This window comes from Pogona vitticeps, chromosome 3 (assembly GCF_051106095.1).
Source record: "Pogona vitticeps strain Pit_001003342236 chromosome 3, PviZW2.1, whole genome shotgun sequence".
In the NCBI taxonomy this organism is placed as follows: Eukaryota; Metazoa; Chordata; class Lepidosauria; order Squamata; family Agamidae; genus Pogona; species Pogona vitticeps.
In genome coordinates, this window is record NC_135785.1 from 869,776 (window position 1) to 888,149 (window position 18,374).

Here is an 18,374-nt window from a genome sequence, read left to right on the forward strand (position 1 = left end):
AAAAAAAAAAAAACAGAAAAAGACCATTTAATTTTAAATCTGCAACCATGAGCACACCTTTTGGAGTTTAACCAATATAACATTATTGGCCCCCCCTTCTCTTACCCATCTTACATATCCCGACCATTTCTTTCTTATCTCTAATGTTTTTTCTTCCCATACCTTATCCTGTGTCAAAATCGACAGTATGTCTGATTGAATCCATTCATATAAATACCAATTCCATCTTTCCAAAGTCCATTTTGATGCATCCTTCCACCCATAAGCTATTACTGCATGTGCTGCTATAATCATAGCTTTAAATAAATTCTGTTTAGGTTTTTTTACTTTATTATTCCCCAGAACTCCCATAAACAAGATTTTCCCAGTCAGCTGCAAGTTAATATTACATACGGCGTTCACCTTTTCTAAAATCAGCTGCCAAAATTCAATAACCTTAGGGCATTCGCACCAAAGATGTGCATAATATCCCTTACTCCTCTTACAATGCCAGCAACTTGAATTCAAACCTTTTATCATATAAGACAGCTGAGGGGGTGTCCTATACCATTTCAATATTAATTTCATCTCCAATTCTCTAAATTTATCCATTTTGATTTCCAATATGCCTTCCATTAACCCCTCTATTTCGTATGCTGACAATGTCATTTCTCTTTCCCACTTCGTTTGTATTGTCCCAATCATATAATCTTTATCTGTATTTATCAAGTTATACAACTTCCTTGCAATACCCTTCTTATTATCCTCTTTATTATTATATAGTTTTTCTAGCGGGGTATCCTCTTTATTTAGTATTCCAGAATACCTTCTCTGTTTCAAAATATTGTATAAAGCCATAATCTGTAACCAGTATTGTCTTCCAACTTGTCCTACTACATTTTGTGCCGGAATCTGTATCCCCTGAGGGTTGTATAAATCCTTCACTCTATAATAGCCAGTTTCTTTTAGTTTCTTCCAAAAAGTTTTCTCAATTTTCAAATCCTCACCTAGAGATTCTAGTGGGGTCCATTTGGAAAGACTTGGCATCCAATTAAGTTGCCTTTCCCCCCATATTATTAATGCTGTCTGTCTTGGACCTATTGTATTTTTAATGTCTTTTTTAACCTTCTGTGTAAATATTCCAAATTTACCTACTTCTTTATTTATTGTATCCTCCCATCTTACCCATTTCTCCACACTTTTCCCATCTAATTCCAATAGCATTTTAATTTGAAAAGCTTCGTAATAGCTTTCCAAATGTGGGAGACCCCACCCTAAATCTTCCTGTGGTGAATATATTACCCTCTTTACTATTCTAGCTTTCTTCTTCCCAAAAACCCAATTTTTTAATTCTTGGTCCCATACAGCTAATTGTTTTTTAGGGATGTACTCCGGGAGTACCTGAAATAGATATAACATCTTTGGTATTATAAACATTTTTATTGCCCTTATTTTCCCTAAAATACTTATATATCTATTATCCCATTCGTTTAGTTTTTCCTGTATCCTTCTCCAAGTTATTTTATAATTAGTTCCCATCAAATTTTTAATACTTTTTGTTATTGTTATACCTAAATACTTTAATCTCCTAATTCCTAATTTCATACCTGTCAGCTTTGCTATTTCTTTTTGTTCCTTTAAATCTATCCTTTTAAACATTATTTCTGATTTCGAAATATTTACTCCTAAACCTGAATATTCTTTAAACTCTTCTAAAATTATCAGTAGTTCTCTTATTGCATCAAGAGGATTTTGTAACACCAATATTATATCATCCGCATACAGATTTAATTTAATTACCTCTTTCCCTACTGTATATCCTCTTATTTTACTACTACTTCTAATTTTTTCGGCTAAGGGTTCCATAGATAACACAAACAGCATTGGGGATAAGGGACATCCCTGCTTCACTCCTCTCTGGAGCAAAATTTCTTTTGTATAATTATCATTAACTTTAATCATTGCCTTCCCTTCTCTATAAATTTCTTTTAATGCTATCAAAAAGGGACCGTCAAATCCAAATTTACTTAGTACTTGAAATAAATACCCATGACTTAGAGTGTCAAATGCCTTATATACATCTAATTTTAAAAGGGCAAATCTTCCTTCACTGTTTCCGTGATGTAGAGTATTAATCACATTCCTTATAGGGTGTCCAATATATCTCCCTTTAACAAAACCATATTGATCCTCTCCTATTAATCTTGGGAGTGTTTTCTCTAATCTATTTGCTAAAATTTTTGCAAAAATTTTATAATCCTGGTTTGTTAAACTAATAGGCCTATAAGAGTTGGGGTCCGTCGGGTCTCTCGATTGTTTCAAGATTATCATGATTTCTGATTTCCTCCATGATTCAGGGGCTCTCCCTCCCTTCATTATCTTGTTAAACAAACTCTGCATTTCTGGAACTATTAAAGGCCCCACCATTTTATAAAATTCTGATGTAAAACCATCTAAGCCTGGTGATTTCCTACTTTTTAAATTTTTAATAACTGTCAAGATTTCTTGTTGTGTGATTTCTTCATTTAAAATTGCTAAATCTTGTTTCTTAATTTTGTTCACAATAGCTTCTTCAAATTGTTTCTCTTCATTTACTTTAAATAACTTACTATAAAAATCTTCAAAGATCTCCCTTATTTGTTTGTCTTTAAACACCTTACTTCCCGTTTCATTTTTCATGCACCCTATCTTTTGTTTTTCCTTTCTTTTCTTCAAATAGTTTGCCAATCTTTTCATCGAGTTTATATTTATTCTCTGATACTCATTCCTCACCAATAAATCTTTTTTCCACAAAAACAAATTATCTAACTCTTGCAACTCATCTTTCACCCTATTCAACTGTTCCTGTATTTGTCTTTCAAACTTCACCTGTAATCTTCTTTGTAATTCAACTATCTCCTTTAGTTTTTGTTCCCTTTTAAAATTCACCTTTCTTCTAAAATGAATTTCTTTAGAAATACATATTCCCCTGATTACTGCCTTTGCAGCATCCCAAATTATATCTTCCTCCGCAGATCCTTTATTTTCTTTAAAATATTTTTGTATCCCTCTTATTAAATCCTCTCTATCCTTTTGTTGCAAAAATATCCTAGAGTTAAACCTCCACCTTCTAACTTTCTGTTCCTCCTCCAAACCAATCTCAACAAGTAATGGTGCGTGATCTGAAATCCATATAGCTCCTGTTTCCACTCTATTAACTTCCATATCGTTAGTTTCTTTCACTAAGATATGATCAATACAGGAAAACTTTTTATACCTTTTTGAGAAAAAGGTAGGATGCTTTTCATCCTGCAGGAGACTAAATACCTCTTTAAGTTTCCATTTTTTTAAGTTTACTTTCTTATTTTCCCTAATATCATTATTCAAATCCCCTGCAATTAACAAGTCTCCTTCATAAAATGACTGCAATCTTTGAAAGGTTCGGTTCAAAAATAGGGTTTGTCCTTTGTTAGGTGCATAAATACATGCCAAAGTATACTTCTTTCCATTCATCCTGAATTTCACAAAAATAAATCTTCCATCTCTATCTTTACATTGTTCCAAAACATCTATATTCATTCTAGAGTGCAAGAGAATGGCCACACCCCTTGCTTTGTTTGTTCCCCTTGACTCTATCTGCAAACTCCAGTCAGTAGACTTCATCAAAGGTCTTACGTCTCTCTTACTCTTATGCGTTTCCTGCAGACACAGAATATCAACCCCTTGATCCTTTATCATCTAAAAGCGCTTCAATCTAAGTTTGGGCAATTAGTGGAAGAGGTTAAAACAGCAAGGTCAGCTGCAGATAATGCTGTGAAAAAAAGTGAAAACAACGAGAAAGAAATACAGCAATTAAAAAAAAGGCTGGCCATATTATCAGACCGCCAAAGGCGAAGGAACTTAAGACTTTCAGGAGTAACAGAAGACATTGCTGCAGGAGACCTTGGGAAGACTGTAATTGCTTTTTTTCAGGAACATGGCATAAATATAACAGATGAGGACCTTGAACGCACTCACCGATCTCTGAAACCGAAACCAAAGCCTGGAGCCAGGCCTAGAGACATTATAATAGCTTTTTCAAGAGAGAAAACGCAGAATTATGTTTGGAACAAACTCAGGAAAATTAAAGACTTACAACTTCAGGGACAGAAGATATTTCCTCGCCCTGACTTATCACCAGAAACCATGAATGAAAGAAGACTTATGAAACCCTTTGCACAGAAGTTGCATGAGAATGGTGTTTTATTTCCCTGGACTCTCGTTCCTTTCCTCGGAAGACGGGAGCTGGAATCCACGGAAGGCGATGTTCGCCTTTAAAGCTCCACAGGACTTTTTTTTCAGAGCCAGTTCAACTTGGCCACAGAACATTGAAAAGGGAAGCAAAGGGAAAAGTAATGCTGCCATTTTAAGCCCAACACATTTCCTGTCAGAGGGAGGTGCTGTGAATTAGGATGACCGACTTCTTCAGGTGCAGGATTGAGACCCTCAGAGGATCAGGATGAAATAAATCGGTTCATCTTCAGGGCAGGACTCTTTCTGCCACTGCAGGACTCTTTGGGGTTTTTGTCGTGTCGCGCCGCAACCCCAGTGCAGAATTGTATTCTTTTCTTCCTGCTCTGTCAACCTGTTACTGTTATATTTTGAAAAAAAAAAAAAAAGAGAGAAGACCCTTTGCCTGTATTGTGTCGTTGAAGTTTTCCGGAGATATCTTGCCCCTTATCCCAGATCTGGGCCAAAAAAGAGAGAGAAAGAGAGTTAAAGACCAAGATGGTCCTGGTTGTGGAGCCAAGGCTGGTGGGTGAGGCCCGGCGTGGCTGAACCTCCCTCCTGATATGGGGTGCTTCTTTCCAGGGGACAATCTTGAGACCGCTGTCACCGTCGCCAAGCGCTCTGGGATGGTCTCCGGCAGCAGCAAAGTGATCCTCGTGGAGGCCAGCGAGCCCGAGGAGACGCAGCCGGCCTCCATCACCTGGCAGCTGGTGGAGGAGACCCAGCCATGCAAGGGAGAAATCCAGGTAAGGCTTCACCTCCGTTATTTTCTTGGCCCCAAGTGAGAAAAAGAGTTTGCTCCTCCTTAGAAGAAATTTTGCCCTCTTTTTGTTTTGCATTTGTTTTGCTTTTTTTGCATTTTGCCCTCGTGGCGCAGTGGTTAAACCGCTGTACCGCAGCCAAAACTGTGCTCACGACCTGGGGTTCAAATCCCAGGTAGCCGGCTCAAGGTTGACTCAGCCTTCTCTCCTTCCGAGGTCAGTAAAATGAGTACCCAGCTTGCTGTTTTGGGGGGGGCAATGTGTACCCTGCATAATTAAATTGTAAACTGCCCAGAGAGTGTTTGAAGCGCTATGGGGGCGTTATATAAGCAGCACGCTTTGCTTTTTTTTTTTTTTTTTGCTTTGCTTTTTTTGCAAAAACAATTGCAGAAATTTTTTGAGGTGTGAAGAATTTGCACTGGGTCTCTATTTTGTTCATATTGTGTTTATTGCTATGGCCAAAAAAAGTTGGGAAAGATCAGTCCAGAGTTGGTCCTGCCTGCCTATGAGCTCCAGGATGGTGAGTCAAATTTATCCATCCAGAGGGACTTCTTTTCCTCCGTGAGAGCAATTCCTCCCAGTCCCATCTGTGAAGCTTAGGTCCCGAAAACACCCGTTTTGCGAGCGCAGAGGGAGCTGTCAAAATCGTCTCTAGCGAAAATTGGTTTGAGAAGCAGGGACCAAACATTGTCCAGCGAAATTCCCCCATAGGAATCACTGGTTTGCGAATCACTATAGCGATTGCAAAAAGTCAATGTCTAGCGAAAAACTGTCATGCGGGGTAACTGTCTAGCGAGGCACCACTGTACTTGAGTAAAAACAGCTTGCACTGAAGACGAAGAGACCTTTGAGGCACCAGCCGGGGTTGCCCCCAATTTCACCGTGTGGACAGAGCCAAAGGCAGTAGCCACAGGATCTGCGATTCTGATCCCACACAGAGTCTCTTTGATGCGACCTTGACCCTGTTGAGTCTCTTTTTGTCTGTCTCTCTTTCATGGGCGTGAATGCTTCTAACCCCTGGGGATGGAGGGGACCGCTTGGAATAACCTTCCCTTAACTTTCAGGATCCCTGCATTACCATGGAGCCTGGTGGCGGCGGCGGCAGCAGCAGCAAAAGCAGCAGCAACTTCGATTTTGTCCTGAACGGAAGATCTTATCAGGTCCTCCAGAAATACTTCCCTAGTTTGCTACCAAAGGTAAATTGTGGACACACACACACACACACACACACACACACACACACACACACACACACACACACACACACACACACACACACACACACACACACACACACACCTGCCACGGCTGAGTTAGGAGCGTGCTTTCTTTTATATGGCATTGCTGTCACGAACAAGGAGGTCTCAGCGCCCTTGCGACCAAGACTTCCTTATGGCAGGAGAGGCGAAAAACGTTCCGTGGTGGTTGCTGAGTTTTCCTGTTTTCCTTCCTCCAGATCCTTATGAACGCCACGGTATTTGCAAGGATGTCTCCAGGCCAGAAGTCCAGCCTTGTGGAAGAATTTCAGAAACTGGAGTAGGTGTCTTGGCCCAAGGGCAGGGAGGGAGGGAGTGAAAAAGTGGGGCGTTCACACATACACACAGACACACCCCAAAGCCCCAGGATGTGTTTGTTGTTCACCTAGGAGGGAATGGAGGGGCGGAGGTGACCGGAGGGCTAGCGGAGGGCTCTGTTCCCTTAGGACTGCTTCCTGCTCTTCCCCCCAACAGCTGGGCAGGGTTAGGGTCAATTTGGTGGGGCTGCCCTACTCCAAAGTCACTGTTCTGAGCTGGATTTTTTGGGGGGATGTTAATTTTCTGCCCAGAACAGGCACTTGGAATGTTGTTCTGCGGGGCGTTTTGTGCCTGGGCACCAATTTTTCTTAAGACATCCCTCTTCCGTTCTGGTTTTTAACTAACCCCCAATTTCTGCCTGGCAGGCAAGTGGGTGGGTATCCAAGGTGGCCCAGCAGGGAGGTCTCCACCTGTAGGATGATGATGAGGGCCTGGGTTTGTGTCCTTCCGAAAGGAGTCAGCCACCTTAGTCTTCTCCACCAAGTAAAGGGCAGCACCTTTAAGACATGGGACAGGTTAATTTTAGTAGGAAGGTGAACACTCGTGCGGAAAGTGATCTGCCAGGGTTGACGAAGCTGCCTTGTGTATCTTCGCGTGTGCAAATGCCACAGCTGTTTCTAATAAGTGAGTTGATAGACCGTGTCCCCTTCTGTCTTCCAGTTACTACGTGGGGATGTGTGGAGATGGTGCCAACGACTGCGGGGTAAGCTATTAGGATGGCCTCCTCCTCCTCCTTCTCCTCCTCCTCCTCCTCCTCCTCCTCTTCTTCTTCTAATGGTTGCTTGCTCTCTTTGCTCTGACCCTGTAAACAGGGTAGCTAAGAGATGGAAATAGGATTCCCCAAGTAGCCCGCACTCCCTTGTGGATGAACTCAGGGTGCTATTTAGATTTGGTAGAAATCCAGACCATATGTTGTACAACACCGTGCATCCCTTTGAGTTAGCTATGTATCAGTTGGCAGGTGGTGGGTTTAGCAAGTCACAGAGTCACACAGCCATCACGAGACCAGGGGGAAAGCACCCGATTCTTTGGTGGCCTTCCACAGAATCTGAACTTCCCAGGAGAACCCTTGATTCTCATGTTTTCGGCAAACCAGGACGAACATAGTTGATAAATACACACCCGGAGACAGCTGATTGGGCTACGTGGACTTGCATATGAAATCATGCTCATCTTTTGGGCCTGCTCCTGCGTGGAAGAGAATCAGTTCCAGAACTGACCATTTTCTGGTTGGATTCCAGATTCTGTGACCAAGAAACCTGCATTTTGAGCCGTAATGGGTTTAGGAGGCAAACATGTGTCTGATCAGTTCTGGCCCCTAGCCATACAGTATATTTTCCATTGCGTATTCAGGGAGATACGCTGCAGAAATTTCCAGGAGAAAATGAGCCTTTGCACCCAATGCAACGAAGAATCCACTCAACGACTCACAAATTGCACTGGGCATAAATGTGTTTGTGGATGGTAAACGGCTTCCTCAGATGCACAGAATGAATCTCTACATGCATGAAAACATCAGAATCTTTCCTCTTTTGCATCTAACAAAGGACCCACAAGGGTTTAGGTGGTTTATGGTGAACAAAACCCCTCGGTCTTTAGAACGGAGGGATCCTCTTGCTGATCTGATTCCTCTTTTTCTCTCCTCAAATGGATGATATCTGGGATTCTTTTTCTCCACAGGCTTTGAAAACGGCGCATGCTGGGATCTCCCTTTCTGAGCATGAGGCCTCGGTGGCTTCGCCCTTCACCTCCCAAACCCCCAACATCGAGTGCGTGCCGGAGCTGATACGGTGGGTCCTGCTTCACCCCAGTCAGCGCTTGTGATGCTGGTGCCAGTCCCTGCCCCCCCCCCCGAAGGGGACAGACAAAGCCTGCTGGCTCTCCTGCCCCTTCCCTTCCCATTAGGTGTTTCCAGAATGAACGCACCCGGAGCGAGCCTGGCCCGGCTTCCAGGCTGGCACATGCTTGGCTGCTTGCGCTCACCACAGCCCTTCCTTTCCGGAGGGCTGAACCTTTCCTTCCGAGCCCTGCGCCACCTCCTCATCCCTGAGCTGCTCCAGGCAGATACCTCCATCCTCTTATCCTCTCCGTTCCTCTCTCCACCCCAGGGAAGGACGGGCCGCCCTCGTCTCCTCCTTTGCCGTCTTTAAATACTTGACCCTCTATGGCTTGGTGCAGTTCATTGGCACTGCTCTCCTTTATTGGGTATGTATTTCGATACTGAATTGGTGTAAACAGTTGGTGTGACCTGACTCAGCGGGTAGGAGATAATGCCCACGGAGATTTCTTAACTTACAGTGGTTCTTTGCTAAGAGTTACGCCTTTTGCATAAGAGCACTACTGGATTTTGGCTGATGTCTGCTAAGGCCTGGACGACCGACTGCAGTGGTTCACAGGTGGAAGGGAGAGAATTTGTTTTAGGATTGTCACGGATTTGGCGACAGGAAAAATGCACAGAGTTATTGAAGACACTTACAAGTTCTTCTTTTGCAAGGCGGTTGTATTTACAAGTATTTACAAGTATTTACAGGCAGGCATCACATCAGCATGGCAGGAACTCTTTACACAAACGGACATAGTGGATTGCAGCAAATGGTGGATAAGGAAGAGAAATGATACACAGACACTGTTCACTTATATACATATAGATGGCATCTCTAGTCCAATCAGAAGACACATGACTTCATCTTCTGCACCTGGTGTCTTCTTATTTCCAGACATTGCATCATCTTCAGAGTGACTCAGCATACACATCTGTGCCCAATGGCAGCTCGTTAATAATACACTTATCCAGGTTCAGGCCTATAAAATTTCTACATTCTGACAAGGATGACTGCCTGCAGGATGACAGACGCCTTGCTTATGGGGCTGAGGCCGGATCTCAAAGGATGCCCTGCCTCCCCAGGGACACTTCCCTTCCAAGGCAGAGGATTCTCTCTCAAATGGCTCTCTTTTCAGCTGCTGCCCCTTGAAAGTCTGCACAGCCTGGGGAAGAAAAGGTGCAATTCCTTGTGGGGGGGGAATGAGAGGCGGCAGGAGGGAGGTCAGCTTCTTCCCCCTTGCAGCCACTGCCCCTTGCAGTGGGGACACACTGTCTTTACCTTCCAGGGGTTTCATTCTGCAGTTCTCCCGCAGTAGAGGAATCTTCAGGAGCTCAGCTTAGGGCCAGCTCCTGAGAAGAGGATCAGCCACGGCTCACTTTCCCCTGCGCTTCTCTGTAATGAAGTCCCTTCATGTTCATGAATTTATGATTGCCGGGGGGGGGGAAGAAGGGCACCACCTTCATGCGGAAGCCTAGCAGGGTGCTGTGAGCAAAGCCAGCTTCCTGGGAAACTGTTTGCTATGGGACAGAGAGGATTCTGAGTGAGTGAGCTTCTAAAACAGGCAAAACGGGTCCATAGGTTTACCCTAGACAGCAACACTTCCCCTCATACTCCAAGTCTGACCCGATTTCATTGAGAACCAAGATATACAAGTGAGCTCTAGGGATATTGAAATCTCCTAGCACTCAGGAATATATTGGACCCAAGGTAGCGTTACTTTTCCGTGGCCTTGTAAAGAATAACCAATTAGGTAAACTAGAATAGAATTGTAGCATTTGTTCTATTCAAGAAGCCAAACTCCAGATCTTAAGTATATTTTGTTTTATTAGAAAAACAAAGTTCTGAAAGAATAAAGTATATGCATAAGCGAGGCATATATGTACATTTCCATCTAATCCAGTTAGACAAGAAATTGATCTCCTGCTATAAGAAACAAAAATAACAAACTTACTAACTAATGAAATTGGGAAAGGCAAGCTTCCCCTCTATTTAAGTAAAAAACTACATCTTAAAATAATACTGTAAATCCCATTGTCCATAGTCCAATCAAGAACATACCAATCTTCTGGAAAATCCAACTCCATCAGTCCATTAGGAAAAGTTCTTTGTTAAAATCCATTAAACGGAAAAAGTCCCTTCTGTGTCTTTCAACCGTCCTCCATCTTCACTCTCTCTCCGTCTGCAACTTACTCCCGCTTTCTTCTTCACAGCTAACAACCAATCAGGGGTAAGGAAAAAAGTAACTTGTCCCGCCCCATCTTCTCACAAGAACTCCAGTTGTTATCATTTTAAGTTCCTGGAATGTTATGTCTCTGCTTTCACTTTACCAGGCCTATGTTACTAAGGCAACCTGATAGCGGTCAGCCTGGCCAGTTTCTATGAAGCAAAACTGCCTTTAGGAAATTTCCACTTTCAAGCACCCAGAGACCAAAATGGATTCTTTTAGGCTAATTCCACACTACAAATCCCATCAGTAAACCACTTTCTAGCTTTCATAACCAATTTCATCACCATAATCTTTTTTCGGGGGCACAGTGGGGTGGCAAGGAGCCATGGCAGACTGAACAGACGTGGGCGGGCGATCTGCAGAGGGAGAGGGGAGGCCAACCAGAGAAGGCTCTGTGTGCGATTTCAGAGCAGTTTTGCCACCTCCTTCAGCCTTGCGCCCGTGTCTCCTTTAGCAAAACTGTAGCCAGTCTGCCCCTGTAGCCATAATAATAATAATAATAATAATAATAATAATAATAATAATAATAATAATAATAATAATAATAATAATAATAATAATGGAAATGGAAATGAAAATAAATAAAAATAAATAAATAAATAAATAAATAAATAAATAAATAAATAAATAAATATCTCTCTCCCCCCCCCGAACAAATTTTCTCCTTTTAGCAAACACAGATCTTTGGGAATTACCAGTACCTTATGCAGGACGTTTGCATCACCCTGGTCGTCTGCCTGACAAGTAAGTAGATCTCTGTCAGACCATGATCTGCTTGGCTCCCTGAGGTCTCCTGAGTGAGCCAAGGGCTTCCAGTGGGGATCCGTAAGGCCAGGGAGGCAGAAATCGCACTTGCAAAAAGGACCGAATTAAATCACAATTCGCCCTTAGCAACTATTCATATTTTCTTGCCTGATAAAGTATAGATTCTGGTGTGGTTTTTTTTTGGGGGGGGGGAGGGTGTTAGTCTCTAATGTTGGTTTTTCCCACTCCTGGGGGGCTGCCACCAAGAGCTTCTCTTCCTGACCTCTCTCGTGGCACGTGGTCTAAACGTGCAGCCCACGTACACCCCTCCAAAGTTTCTGCAGCCCTTCTGGGAGCCCTGCTTTCCTTGCCTTGTGGGGGAAGGAGGTGCCTCCGCCCTTCCCCTCAGCCGTTCTCTGGGGTGCACGAGAGCCCCCCGGGGCAGGTGACCGATCTGCAGGCCCCATCCGGATGGCATGTGGGGTGGAGGAACGTGAAGGGGGACTCCTCTCTTGCAGCTGGCAGCTTTCCTAAAACCGCCCTCCTCTCCCTTCCCAACAGTGAGCCTGACCCAGGCTTACCCCACGCTCGCTCCTTACCGGCCCCCTGGACGCCTCCTCTCTCCTTCCCTGCTGCTCTCCGTCGTCCTCAACGTCGGCTTTGCCCTCGCCGTGCAGGTCTCTGGCTTCCTCTTCGTGAAGCAGCAGCCCTGGTACTCGGAGCTGCGGAGCCACAGGTGAGACCCCAACCCCGAGGGTTCCCCCCCTCTCCTGGAGGGCATGAGGAGGAGGGCCACTCATTTTAGGAGGACTGCGTGCAGGATGACAGACGCCTTGCTTACGGGGCTGATGCCTTTAGCTGCAAGGAGAGCTTCCTGTCTCAGGGCCAACACTGTTCCTCCCACCCCCTGAGAAGCCACATTCTACGCCACAGAGGGTGGCCCTTGACACCGGGACGGGTTGCAGCCGATGTGGTCAAGGTACCTGAGGCCATGCATGTAGGGCAAGACCGGGACAATACCGAGGAAGTCATGTCACCTCACCAGGGATGTAGAGAGCACAGACTGCCATCGCCCAGCTTTCAACCCAAGGAAAGGAAGAAGGCCTCCTTTCCTTGGGTTGTCCCACTTGCTCTGGTAGGCGGGACGACTTGACTCAGGTCCCAGGATAAGCAAGAACCCAGCAAGTAGCAAGCTCCGTGGCATGGGGGTTCAATTGCAGTACTGTAGTGAAGACTCTGCTCACGACCTGAGTTCAATCCTGATGGGCTCAGGTAGCCCCAGCTCAAGGTTGACTCAGCATTCCATTACTCTAAGGTCGGTGAAATGAGTACTCAGCTTGCGGGGGGGGAGAGTTTCATTTGCATTATTAAGTTGCACCCCGCCCACCCCAAGCGTGCTTTAAGCACTATGGGGAAGGATGTACAAGTTGTGCCTTGCTTTACGATTGCCTCACTTTATGACAAAACCGCATTACGATGATCTTTTTTGCAATCACAAAACGATGGTCTGAGTGGGTTTTTTTCACTTTGCGATGATCGGTTCCCTGCTTCAGGAACCTATTCTTCGCAAAATGACGATTTTAAAACAGCTGATCAGCGGTTTCAAAACGGCTGCCGGGTAAGCAAAATAGTTCCACACTGTTTTCTGGGACGGATTCCTTGCTGAACATGCAGTGAAAATGGCTACCCTGTGGAGGATCTTTGCTGGACGTTGAGTTTCCAGCCCATTGGAACGCATTAAACGGGTTTTAATGCATTTCAATGGGCTTTTTATTTTCGCATTACGATGTTTTCGTTCTACAGCGATTTCGCTGGAACGAATTAACGTAATGCGAGGCACCACTGTAAGTCAAAACAACAAATAAGCAAACAAGTATGGGCCTTCCTGCATTCCTCCGTCCTCTCTTCCAAGTCTCGGGACATCATGAACTATAGTGGACCTCTAGGGATAGATAGAAAAAAGCTTTTCCCCGAGACCCCAAGTCTAGCCGCTCTGCTAAGGAAACTTCTTCAGAGGATAAATCCAGGAGAGGTCAGGTTCTCTGAACCCCCTGCTCTGGTTCAGGGGGACGTGGTTCCCAGGCATTCTGGACTTGGCTTAAGGGGGATTTAACTTTGCCTTCTCGGTCAAGGTGACCTCCTACCCCGTGTGGCTCTTTGAGAGGGTTAGGTGAGTTAGAAAAGGACTCTGCCAGGAGGCCATGGATACCAAACCAGGCCAGAGAAGAGACTTCCCAGCTGGAGGCTCAGGAAAGCTCCTGGAGGCTTTTCCCACCAGGTCCTCGGAGCTAAAGTGAGGAGATGAGCCTGCACCGCAGTACGAGGAAGGAGGGTGGCCCCACGTTGCATGGATTCTGGGTGTCTGCTTCCCTCGCGCCAAAGAGATGCCTGACAGAGGAGTCCTGAAAGAATGGAAGAGACAAGCAAGCACATGTCTGATCTCTTCCTTTCAGGGGATGCCCCTCCGGGAACCGGCCCCTCTTCCCAGGCAACGGGACTGCCAACGCCACGGCGGAAGACCACAGTGTGTTGAGCTACGAGGACACCACCCTGTGGCCTCTTGTCACCATCGACTGCCTCATCGTGGCCTTTGTCTTCTCCAAGGGGAAGCCCTTCCGGAAGCCCATCTACTCCAACTGTGAGTGACCCCGGGAGAGCCTATCCTCGTCGGCCCTTTCCGTGCACAGGTCTTACTTGGCACGAGCCCCTCCTCACGGTCCCGCCCAGTTATGCCATCCTCGCCTGGACCACCAGGTTGGAGGCGAGGCACCCTTGGCTGCTGCGCCCAGAGACGGAAGAAGGCGGCCAGAAGAGAAGGCAGCGCTTCTTGTCGTGGGATTAGGTTAGGGCTTTCTTATGGAGTTTTGCATCCATTACTAAATCAGCCCCCGAAAGAGCCTGGCCGGCAGGATTCCCACCTTCCCTTTTGGAGGCCTTCCTGGGGCAGAGAACCGCCCCTCTCTTCCTCCTCCTCCTCCTCCTCACCTCCACTGGCCAGGCACCCTCCCTCTGCAAGACGAGAGGTCCTCTCTGCTCTCACCCCAAGGGGGGGTTAACAGGGGCCCCTTCTTTCCGATTCTCCAGATCTTTTCTCCATCCTGCTGTGCCTCCAGCTCGGGGTTTGCCTCTTTCTCCTCTTTGCGGACATCGATTCTGTGTACAGGGGGATGATGGTGAGTGTGGCAAGACACGCACAGGAAGGATCTTTTGTAGAATCATAGATTTGAGTGTCCAGAAGATCCTGCTGTTTTTGGGATTTGGGCCACCAGCGTGAGATGGAAAAGCATGCTTTCTGCTGGGAACAAAGCGCACAACCTTAGCCGGCTGGCCTGTGAAGGGTCCTTGCTTAGGCTGAGCTGGAATGGGGATGGGGATGGGGGGGTGGGATGGGACGGGATGGAGGCAGGAGAAGACCTGCCGTGCCAGGTCAATGGAGCTGAGCTGAGGGAGGAGGAAGGGTCTAACTGCCCGGGTCCCTTCTCTTTCCTCACAGCTTCTCTGCACCCCAGTCACCTGGAGGGTTTACGTCCTGATCATGCTGGTGGTCAAGTTTTTGGTCTCCTATTTTGTGGAGGTGAGTAGGGGGGGCATGTCTTGCTTCTGTTGAAAGGGGATCCTGCTTCCCCCTCAGACAGAGGGGCACCCGCCCTGTTCAGGGCTTTGGAGAGTGCGAGCTGAGGTAGGGAGCGGGTGGCGGATTAAGACCCCCTCAGAAGAAGGTCTGCCCAGCTCAGCCGCCTCCTGCCCAGCAACTCTGACTGGTCTTGAGGCTCACCTTCTTCTGGATGTCTGTCTTTATGTCCTTCTGGATGGAGCATAAGGTGCAAGCCCTGTCATCCGAGGAAATGGCTTGCAGGCGGAAGGAGAGGAGCCCCCTTTTCTTCTCCACAGTCTCTGCAACTCACACGGACAAGTCTTACATGGTGTCTTCACACAGCCATGTCTAGAGCAAACATTCTAGAGCAAAGCTGCTTTAAGAGGGGAACACCTCACCCCCACCCCTCCGTGGTGCCTGCCGAAGCATGCCTCGGCGTAAATCCCTCAGTATGTTTCTTTGCACCAGCTGTGGGATAAAATCCCACACCCTTCAGATGGTCCATGTGAATGCCAGTCCTCTCTTGGCAAGCTCCATGGCTCTTGACTGGGCTTCAGGTTGCCATGGATGTACTAAACCAGGGTTAGAAACTGTCCACCTCAGCTCGGCCTTCTGTGAGAAGATTCCCTCATGGTGGCCGACCAGCTGGCCCCCAGGTCTGCCGCCCACTGCTAACGGCAAGACGGTTCCCTTTCTGACGACTCTTGAGTCCAGGCCAAGGCCTTCGTCCACATCAGCTTCAGTGGGCACAACATATCTTTCCTTGACCTCAAAAGCGTCAAGATCAAAGATTTCAGCTTTGGCCACGCTGGCATGCCACAGGAGGGCGTGTGCCGGCAGTGACCACTCTGCAAGTCTCATGTGGCCTCCCCCTTTGGTGTCGAGGAGTATCCAGGTGAAGGTTGGGAGAAACAGGCATCAGGGTGCCCTACACCTTCTGTACCTAAGGGGATAAAGGCTAAAAAGAACCCCAAGAGAATAACATCTGGCCAAGGCGTCTTCGCTCCTCTTGCTTTGGCTCCTGTGCCAGAGGCCGTTCGGCCACAGCGGTGCCCTCAGTGGACTTCAGTGGTGAGTGGACTGGCAGCATCCATGCTGGACTCCCACCACGGTTCGCACCGTCGACTCCCATTGCAGCCAGATCTGCAGGGGGCCCTCCTCTGCAGGAGAACCGTGGGATAAGACCCCAACCCTGAGGATGTGGTCCAGCAGCATTATAAGCTGCAGTCTAGGCAAGATGACTCTGCTGGGCCAGATCCCTCTGGATGCTTTGAAAGCCATGCCTGAGGGCTGGTGTGGAGAAATATTCTGCCATAAGCTATTCTAGGGTGTCCTTGCATTGGGACTGTGGGTTCCCTTGGCATTAGGGCTGGCGTTCCCCCAGATCATTCGGGAAGGGCCTCTGGTTTCAGGATCGCTCAAGAGCTTTTCCCTACGCTTCATCCTGGACTTCCTTTCTAACCACTAAGCATCATGACCAGAGAATGACCTCTACAGCCTCCTCTCTCTCTCCCTCCTCCCAGACAGCTCAGAATGGGATTTAGCTGAGGTCCAGGTGGACTGGTGGAGTGGAGGTCATGAGGCAGAGCTCCTGCCCGAAGCTACCCAGTGGCAGAACGGTTCAGACGTGCCTTTTCCCAAGGACGAGACCCGTATTCTGCCCGTGAGGTCACAGATGACCCTTTGAAGAGGACCGCCATTGCAGGTCAAGAACCTGCTCTTTCCAGGCCTCCCCTTTGTGTAAAATGGATGTTGGGATGAGATTTGCTAAAGCATCTGCAGTGTCCTGTCCCTGGGGTGATACGGACGTTCCTTCCCTTCAGAGACTCTGCTGCACCTGCCAGGTGTGCTCTGGGGGGGGCCATAGGGTCACCCCTGTCCTGTCTCCGGAAGGGTGGGCTGATGGACAAGGCAGAGGCAGGCTTTGCTCTGTGCCTGCTTTGCAGCTCCCGTCTCCCAGTATCTGGGGGTGAATGGAACGGGACGCCACCAAGAGCCAAGGGCGAAGGGGCACAGTGGCGGTTTCCCCTGCCAACTCTGAGAGCGACCAAGTGCTTCTTTTTGGGGTGGGAGGACTCCCCTGTCCTCGAGAGCCTAAATCTTGTTGTCCCCTGGCAAGTAGCCCTTTTGTTCAATCATCAGGAAGAGACAAAGTCTTGATGGGAGCAGAAGGAAGAGGAAGAGGACGAGCAAAGAAGGTTGAGGGCCTGAAAACAGGGGTGATGTTCCTGCCTGAGCCACGTCGACTGAGAGGCCCACGGAGGGACCCCCGGCAGCCGAGCAGCCCCCTGTTCCAACCAAACCACAACCTTGTCTCTTTCTTTCTCCCCAGGACGCCCTCCTGCAGAACTACAGCCTCTGGCTCTGGATCAAGGCTCTCTTCCGGTTCCGTTCGTCCAGCCAGTACCGGAAGCTGCAGCGGCAGTTGGAAGCGGACACCTCGTGGCCTCCCGTGAACCGAAGGGATTGGGCCACCGAGGGGAGAAGCGAGGCCTACGTCAACCCCGCCTTCGATGACCAGGAAGAGAAGTAGGCGCCCGGCGGGACACACCGAGGACCTGGCCCCTCGTCCGCACACGCTGAACTCCTTTTTCAAAGAGACGGGCCATGATTCCCACGGGAAACGGTGTGGCACAGGAGACCCTGGTGTGTGGACAGCTTTTGGAAACGGGTGGCCAGAGCTGAGCCCCCACCCGAAGGGGACTCAGTTCCAGTCCTCACAGACATTTCCACAGGGAGCGGGAAGACGACGAAGGCGAAGGGCCAGGGCCTCTGCAGGGCAGAAAACACCCTGTAGAGAGGGCGGGCGGTGGCAGCCAGCGCAACCCTGGTGTTTTTGCACAACGAAAACGAAATAGGTTTCTCTCATGACCTTTGCAGATGGGGTGGGGTGGGGCGGATGGGAGGGAGGGAGACCGGGAGCTGTGGGGTGGGTGGGCAGGGGGAAAGGGTGCTGAGTGATGAGGAGAGCACCAGCCTTTCAAACAGGACACATTACGGCCAAGACAATAAATAAATAAATAAATAAACAAACAAACAAACAAACAAACAAACAAACAAACAAACAACGAGAGAGAGAGAGAAAGAAAGAAGGAAAGGAAGGAAAGAAAGAAAGAAAGAAAGAAAGAAAGAAAGAAAGAAAGAAAGAAAGAGAAAGAAAGAAAGAAAGAAAGAAAGAAAGAAAGAAAGAAAGAAAGAAAGAAAGAAAGAAAGAAAGTTCCGTCCCGTCCAGGGCACAGAGATCTCATCACAAGGACTTCAGAAAAAAATAGCCCTGGTTTATTCCCTGTTGGAGGCGAGAGAAAACCCTGCGCTGGAGGCAGGCAAGATTGACTGTGGATTTTAGTCCATTTCAAAGGCAGGGTTGGATATTTGGATGGTGTCTCTCATGGCAGGAGTCTGTGCACGTTTTCTGTGCCCATT

At 47.4% G+C, this 18,374-nt stretch overlaps 1 protein-coding gene across 1 annotated transcript in view; it reads left to right on the forward strand.

Annotated features, from left to right (window-relative positions):
* Nucleotides 1–18,168, forward strand: part of LOC110087105 (putative cation-transporting ATPase 13A5) — a 36,987-nt gene extending 18,819 nt beyond the window's left edge. The window contains exons 19-30 of the mRNA XM_078389003.1: nucleotides 4,810–4,973; nucleotides 6,053–6,184; nucleotides 6,445–6,524; nucleotides 7,223–7,265; nucleotides 8,243–8,352; nucleotides 8,671–8,767; nucleotides 11,284–11,356; nucleotides 11,918–12,092; nucleotides 13,810–13,994; nucleotides 14,441–14,529; nucleotides 14,850–14,930; nucleotides 17,284–18,168. Of these exons, the coding sequence (XP_078245129.1) occupies nucleotides 4,810–4,973; nucleotides 6,053–6,184; nucleotides 6,445–6,524; nucleotides 7,223–7,265; nucleotides 8,243–8,352; nucleotides 8,671–8,767; nucleotides 11,284–11,356; nucleotides 11,918–12,092; nucleotides 13,810–13,994; nucleotides 14,441–14,529; nucleotides 14,850–14,930; nucleotides 17,284–17,484 (1,430 nt within the window). The 3' untranslated portion in view covers nucleotides 17,485–18,168. The remainder of the gene's footprint in view (nucleotides 1–4,809; nucleotides 4,974–6,052; nucleotides 6,185–6,444; nucleotides 6,525–7,222; nucleotides 7,266–8,242; nucleotides 8,353–8,670; nucleotides 8,768–11,283; nucleotides 11,357–11,917; nucleotides 12,093–13,809; nucleotides 13,995–14,440; nucleotides 14,530–14,849; nucleotides 14,931–17,283) is intronic.
* The last annotated feature ends 206 nt before the right edge of the window (nucleotides 18,169–18,374 follow it).